Genomic DNA, 7878 nt, shown 5'->3' with positions numbered 1-7878 from the left:
TGAGCCCCCAAACCAGGCCCTCCCATGGTGAGACTCTGATGCCAGGAACTTTGGCATAAAATGAAGTGAACATGCCCTGGAGTAGCAGTAGGAACAGGGCATTCTAGAACACTGAACTCAGGCAGTACCCCACCACCCCACCACCAGCAGAAGCCCCTGGGAAAGCCTGTTGCCCAGAAGCCAGCCTGGCAGACCAGGAAGCAATAGTTTCAAGTCTCCCCTTGGAATCTTTTGGGTCCCACTCCTGACAGCACCCAGGGGTCCTGGGGACCAGGATGAGGAGGCTCACACCGTTTCTTCCCAGGGCCTCCATTATAGCCTTCTCCCAAATGCAGACAATCCTGCCTGGCCAGTCCCCCGCAAGGCCACTGAGGACCACGCCTGCAGGTCTGAGAAGCCTGGCTCTAAAATGCTGGAAAAAGCAAGAGAGCACCCGTGTCCCACCTCTCCCACCAGTGGGCTGTCTTTAAGAACAGAGCTTCAGAGAGAGTTTGGACAAAAGTGTTAGGAGTCCTATTGGAAAGAAAACTTTACCAGGAGCAAGAATGGGAGAGCACTAGAATGAATTGATTAACACATGTAGCATGTGTGTGTGGGCTCAATCATGTCCAACTCTTTGAGATGCCATGGACTGTAGCTCGCCAGGCTCCTCTGTCCATGGGGATTCTCCAGGCAAGAATACTAGAGTGGGTTGCCATGCCCTCCTCCAGGGCATCTTCCCAACCCAGGGATCGAACCCAGGTCTCTCACACTGCAGGCAGATTCTTTATCGTCTGAGCCACCAGGGAAGCCCATGAATACTGGAGTGGGTAGCCTATCCCTTCTCCAGGGGAACTTCCCAACCCAGGAATTGAACTGGGGTCTCCTGCATTACAGGCAGATTCTTTAGCAGCTGAGCTACTAGGGAAGGCCCTCATTAACACAGAGGCTGTAAAATTGCCTTCCATGGATGGTATTAGAGACTGGGCAGAGGGAAGGGAACTAGTCTCCCTGAGCGTTTACTACTGCTCAAGTCTAATAAGTGACATCATCTAATACACAAACATGTTTATCTTAAACAAAGGCCCACAGAGCATGGTATGCAGAATAAAAAACAAGTCTCCCTTTAGCTCCAGTCTTATTCTCCTTCGCAGAGAAAACTGTAGTTAGTTGGGTGTGCATACTTCTTTGAGTTAGTCTTCTCAACTTCTGGGAGGAAAGAATAGAGCCCGTTTAGAATGGTCATGGCTCACTTTGCCTAGGAGGCCTCTCCTAATTGCCACCTCTTCTCCCGTGGCAGAACTGGCCATTTCCTCCTCCTCACCCTACTGCATAGCTATTCAGACCTGTGATAGCAGTTACGGTACCTGGTAGCATTTCTTTACTTAGGTCTAGGAAATGGCAACCCACTCCAGGATTCTTGCCTGGAGAATCCCAGGGACGGAGGAGCCTGGTGGGCTGCCGTCTATGGGGTCGCACAGAGTCGGACACAACTGATGCGACTTAGCAGCAGCAGCAGCAGCAGCATGCTCCCTCAAGGAAAGATTGCATTTTATTTATTTAATCTCCCTATGCCTGGTACAGTGCTAGTCCCTAAGCAGATTCATTAAATGTTTAAGGGAGGGACTTCCCTGGTAGTTGGGTGGTTAAGACTCCACCTTCCAATGCAGGGGGCCCAGGTTCCATCCCTGGTCAGGGAACCAGATCCCACAGGCTGCAACTGATCAGGGGTCTAGATCCTGCATGCTGCAACTAAAACCCAGCACAGCCAAGCAAATTTTTTTAAAAAGCTTAAAGGAGTAAGTAAACTAAAGCTCACAAAAGTTTGGTAACTTTAGGAAAATGCAAACACAGGTCTTTCTGTCTACAAAGTCCATGTTTTTTACACTATAAATGCTATCTTTCAGATTCTCCTGAGTGTGGAGGTGGTTTTAGATGGACATGATGATCTCTTAAGGAAACTTACAGCCCTACAGCCTTTGAGTACAAACCCCAAGTTCCAACAGAAGAGACTGGACTACAGATCTCAGGCAAATGCCCAACAGCTTGAGAGGGTTCAGGAAACCAGCCTTGGATGGGAGGGAGTGATACACCTTCCTTTAAGCACCCACCTCTCCCCTCCTACCACATCCTCGAAAGCTTAGGGGAGCAGTGCTTTCTAGGCTCCCATGCAGGCCAGCTCCTCTGGCTCTTGGTGGCAGGGGGACAAACATGTTGGCCAGGGTTTAGCCAGGTAGGCTTTTCTGAGCTCAGCAGAAACACCCTCCATTCTCAGACACCATATTTGTCTCCTGTGAAGTTCCAATGAGAATATAAACAGAAAGGACCGGCTCACCCCTCTCTCAGGTCCTAGTCTCTAACAGGCTTCTGCCCCTTCTTAAAGAGTATTGACTTGCCCACACAGACTCATGACCTGGAGGAAGGAATTCTGAACCAACTGCAGTTTTAAGATCTTCAATATTACCAACACCTCCTCCAATTTCACCAACTCAAGGATCTCTTTGCCTTTAGAAAACTTGAGTAACTGATCCTCAAACAGATGTCCTAAAACATTTTCCCTAAGGAGCTGAAGAAAGGACTTAGCCTCTTCCCCTAAATCTGGCATCACACTTGACCCCTCCTCTCTTCCTTCTCCCACACCAGCCAATCGACAAGACTACAGGGCACCCCTAAGTTCATAACAGCACTATTTACAATAGCCAAAACAAGGAAGCAACCTAAATGTCCACGGATAGATGAACTGATAAAGAAAATGTGATATATATATATTTATATTTATACACACATACATACACACACATAATGGAATACTACTCAGCTATAAAAAATAATGAAATAATGCCATTTGCAGCAACATGGATAAACATAGAGATTATCATACTAAGGGAAGTAAGTCAGAGAAAGACAAATATCCTAGGATATCACTTAAATGTGGAGTCTAAAAATTTGATATAAATAAAGTTATCTACAGAAGAGAAACAGACTCACAGACATAGAAAACAAGCTTATGATTACCACAGGAGAAAGCGGGAGGTGGAACAGATACATTAGGAGCTTGGGATTAACAAATACAAATACAAATACAAATAAAATAGATAAGCAACAAGGTCCTACTGTATAGCACAAGGAACGATATTCAGTATCTTGTAATGAACTATAGTGGAAAAGAATCTGAAAAAAAAATATACACACACACACACACATGTATAACTGAATCACTTTGCTGAACACCAAAAACTAACACAACATTGTATATCAACTATAATTTTTTTTAAATTTTTAAATAAAAATAAATAAAAAAGACAACAGAGCCTACTTCAGTTGCTCCTGTCGGATATGTCTCTCCATCTGCACTGCTTCCACCCGAATTCAGGCCTCCGTCCATCTTATTCAGATACTACAGCTCCCTCACTAGTCTCCCCACAGCTATCCTTGCTAGAGCTGAAAGCATTCTCCATAAGCAGCCAGAGAGGTTTTTCAAAAACCTGTTCCCATCACTCCCTAATTAAATCGCTTCAGTGCCTTTAGGTTAAAGTTCGCATTCCCTAGATGACTCACAAGGGCCTTGGTGACCTGCTTCCTGCTTGCCTCTCCTGCTGCTCCTCTCAATACTGTCCCCACACAATCCCCCAGTCTTATTCCCCAAATGTGTCATTCTCTCCAGTCTCCAGATCTTGACATGTGTCTTACAGCCTTTCTCTTCCTCCTCTTGTCTCCCCTACACTCATCTCCCTCCCAGATATCGGTTCTCCCTCATTCCTTCCCAAGGCTGTACTAGAAGTCCCTCTTCTGTGCTCCCCAGGACCATGTCCTGCCCTCTGTCATTGAGCTTCTCAAATAGCACTGTCTTTGTCTGCTGCTTGAGCATCTCTCCCACCAGACTGTGAGTTCCTTGGGGCTGGGGTTATGTACTATTCAGTGCTGGGCCCCAGGACCGAGCACACAGGAAGTGCTCAACAAATGTTTGTTTCATAGGCAGGTGAGTGGAAGAAAAGACACAGAAGAGCTGCTTCTCCCGGGCCAGCTAAGTGATTCCTGTGAGGTCCCAAGTCTATCCTACTGCCGGAGCTTACCCCTGCTCCCAGTGGAACCCTGTCGAGCAGCCACAGGGACACACGAAGGAGGTGTGAAGCGAGCATTCTGGACACACACCATGTGAGAAGGAAACCCACGGGGCTGTGTCTCCCTGGGGCCCTCTGAAGAGATTGCGGAGAAAAGGCCCCATGGCCCACATCTGTGTGCCGAGAGGGAACAGATGGCTAGCCAGCTCCCTCAGAGCTCCCTGGGGACAGGCGACGTGTGGACACAGTTGATGGACGGCCTGATGGGCAGAGTGGCCGCCAGGAGCTGTCCCTGTGGGGCTGGAATTGTCAGGGTTCCCCGCCCAGGAGCCTGGAAGAGGCGGGAAGACTCTTTTCTTGGCATGGAACTGGGATTAGAATCACTGCCAAGAAAAGGAGCAGGAGTAGGAGTGGGAGGAAGAGGAGGAGATAAAGGATGAGAGTCCCAGAAGAGGCTGCAACACTCATCCACCAGCCCTGGGGGGGTGTCCCAGGACACTGGTATGCTGGGCTCAATCTGATCCTCTCTGCTGTGGCCTGAGTCCCCACCACCTAGAGGGAGTAGTCTTTATTTCAGAGCCAGAGAAGGAAAAGATACAGGGGCTTCTCTGAACCTGTCAAGAGACTCCTGATGATGGGGCTTTCTACTACCTCCCCTGCCCAAACACCCAGGTGGAGGGAGATGTCCTCTGGGCATCAGCTGGGTTTGCCCCACAGGGGTGAGAGCAAGCTGGCCTTTCAGGGATACCTGCTGTACTGCGGGATCCACCAGGGCCTTGACAGCTGAGCCATCCACTTCCCCAGGGAGGAGGCAGCAGCAGCTAGCTGGGAAGGGAGAGTGGCTGGGAGATGTGAGATGCCAGGACGATCCATGTGCTATAAGGACAAAACTGAACAACATCTGGGATGCCAGGCCCAGGGCCCCTCAGAGGCCTGTGCTGTGGTTCAGCAGGGAGCTGGCAACAATCTCCCAGAGGGGATTCATTCTTAAAGAGGAAGAAAATTCCATCTGTTAAAAGCAATGTTACCCTGGTAGAAAGCAGAGAGACCCGTGGTATGATCATGGTATGATCTCTGGCTCTGAAATAAGACTACTCCCTCTAGGCTGTGGTTCCTTGAGTTCAGTCTAGTCTGATGGCTAACATATAGTGGGTGCTTGATGGGTGTTTCTGGAATAAATGAGTTCCACTCCTCCCCTGGATTCCATGACAGGCTCCCTCCCACTCATGACCCTTTCCTGACTGACCCCACCAGCCCCAGGGTAGAGGAAGGTTGGGGACCTGACTCCAGTGTTTCCTGCCAGAGCCTAACCCTGCCGCTCCCAGGCCCTCCAGGCCTGAGATGCTGCCAGACTGAACAGCAAACCGAGCGTCCACTTCCCCTCCCCAGGAGAAAGCTAGGACGGGGACTCTGCCTGCTTCCTTAGCATTTCCTCCCACTTTTGACTTTGACACATCTGGCCGGTCACTTAGTGCTGAAAGGTCCCGGCCAGGCTATGTAGTGGTCAGGCAGCAGGGACCAGATCTGGACAATCCTAAAACCCACAGCCAGGAGAAAGGGAGAGCTAGAGCCAACTTATCCCTCATGGATTGTCTCTAGGCAGAACATTCCAAACTGATATGTAGCTACCCTATCAAAAGTCCCCTGGGGTTGGAGATACCCATCCCCCTAGAGACCTGCTCACACATCTAATCTCAGTCTTCTGCTCCTATGTCACCCCTTCCATGGCTGTTTTATGTGGGCTGGATACATGTGGGCTGAGTTGAGATCTCAGGGACAGTCAGGTCATACTATCTCTGTAGGCTAGATCCCTGTTGCCTTTCCAGGGCTGTGCTTTTTCTTCTTTCAGGAGATAATAAAGACTGTTGGAGCCCAAGTGATCTTTATAAATCAGATCCAGTCACTCTCCTGCTGAAAACCCTACAATGGTACCATTTCACTGGAGTAAAATCTAAACTCCTACCATTATTTACAAGGTCCTCCATGATCTGGCCCCTGCTTATCTCTGCAACCTTACCTGGTGTTCAGCTCCTCAGTTGCTCAGGGGTAAAAGGAGGCCTGCAGTCACCTCCCCAAGAACTACTACTAAAGCAGCCGCACATTATAGATGTCCCATGTGAGACCTGATTTAAAATAATTCATCTTTTTTTCACCTCCAATACATAAAAAAGTGGAAATCCTATATTTTAGTCCACATACCAGTCTGGACTAGTAGTAGTCCAGACTCTCATAGTTGGAAGTGGCACATGTTAGCTTTCTCAATGCCTCAATTTAGGGCTCAGGACATACAGGTATCATACAGTCTGTATTGCGGTGTATCACATCTGCTGGGGTCACTTGTCCCCACAGGCCAGATAAGTTGTCCCGGAGCCCAAGGAGTGGACCGCATCACCCCTCACTTGCTAGGCTCTGATGATAGCTATTGGGTACCCCAACCATCCTCCCAGGTACAAACGCAGGAGAGGCCAGCATACCCAGTCCCTGCTCACCCCCGGCTGCCCAGGCAAACACTCACATGGGCTGGCTCCCTGCCGAGTCCCTCCACGCTCCGCAGCCAGCTCTGGCTGAGCTCGCTGAGCTCTGGGATAGGCTGCACCTTGAGCCGCACGCTGTCCCCAGACTGCCGGATCATCTCCACAATCTCATCCCTGGACTTGTTCTCCACCTTGAGTCCATTGATCTCCACCAGACGGTCACCGGGCACCAGCCCCAGGGCCAGGTCCTTGGTGCCCGCGCCGGGCTCCGCAAAGTGCACCACCCGCCGGTAGACCTGCCCTTCGGGCCCCCGATCCAGCATGGTGGTGCGCCGCAGGGAGAAGCCGAAGTCCCCTGTGGGCCTTCGCAGCAGTTCCAGTTCCCGGAGGGCAGGGGGTGGCGGGGGCAGCACCGGGGGCAAACGCAGGTCAGCCGGAAACCTCTTGGTCACCAGCTCCGGGGCTCGGGACCGAGGTCCTGATCGAGGGATGCCCGGGCCAGGATGCTGCGTCAGCTGTCCCTCCAGGGTCCTCACCTCCACCTGCGGAGACGGGGCGGCAGAGTGCTCCGAGGGGGTGGAGGTTTCCGACGTGCTCTCGTCCCGGCTGCGCTGGGAGAAGGAGAAGCGCTTGGCGATCATCTGCGAGTTCTGCTTGGCCAGGGAGCCGAACTTGGCCGCCCGCTGCAGCACCGAACCCCGCCCGCCACCTTCCTCGCCCTTGAGGTCGTCGCTGGAGCTGGCTGTGCTCAGGTGGCCCGAGTCCAGGACGACGCTGCCCCTGTTGCTGTCCGAGTCGATGTCCGTCAGGTGGAGGTCCGAGCCGCTGGCCACCTTGATGGGGATGGGGTTGGAGATCTCCAGGCGCGTCCTGGAGTCGCGCTTGGAGGAGCGGTTCAGGTTGAAGAAGCCACGACGCAGGCTCATCTCTTCCAGGCTCCGCAGCTCCGCCGCCGACATCCGCTCCTTCTTCTCCTTCTTTTCCTTCTTCTCCTTCCGCCCGCCATCTTTGTCCTTATCTTTCTTCATGAGGTTAAACATGGTGGGGGCGCTGTTTCCAGGGGTGGCACCCCCAGAGGATTACAGGTGCTTAGTACAGGGCCTTCGTGCCCCGCCCTTGCCGCTGCAGACAGAAACAGAGAGAGAGAGGTTAGTCCAGCAGAGCCCAGACATGGCCAACCAATGAGCACAACTGTCCGTCACTGAGTGCCAGCCAGGGGCTCTGTCTCACTCAGTACTGTCTCGAGGTGACCCTCATAACACTGCTTGGGTGTTCTTGTTGTTGTTCAGTCGCTAGGTCGTATCCAACTCTTTGCGACCCCATGGACTGCAGCACACCAGGCTTCCATGTCCTTCACTATCTCT

General features: G+C 51.5%; 1 protein-coding gene across 3 annotated transcripts in view; it reads right to left on the bottom strand.

Annotated features, from left to right (window-relative positions):
- MYO18A (myosin XVIIIA) overlaps window positions 1-7878 on the bottom strand; it is a 100723-nt gene that overhangs the window by 80808 nt on the left and 12037 nt on the right. For all 3 annotated transcript variants that reach the window (XM_081580281.1, XM_081580282.1, XM_081580279.1), the window contains exon 2: window positions 6556-7636. In XM_081580281.1, coding sequence (XP_081436407.1) covers window positions 6556-7554 — 999 coding nt within the window. In that variant the 5' untranslated portion in view covers window positions 7555-7636. The remainder of the gene's footprint in view (window positions 1-6555; window positions 7637-7878) is intronic.

Source organism: Giraffa tippelskirchi, chromosome 3 (assembly GCF_054371585.1).
Source record: "Giraffa tippelskirchi isolate mGirTip1 chromosome 3, T2T-mGirTip1v1.2.pri, whole genome shotgun sequence".
NCBI classification, from domain to species: Eukaryota; Metazoa; Chordata; class Mammalia; order Artiodactyla; family Giraffidae; genus Giraffa; species Giraffa tippelskirchi.
This window is presented reverse-complemented; position numbering and strand designations above follow the sequence as displayed.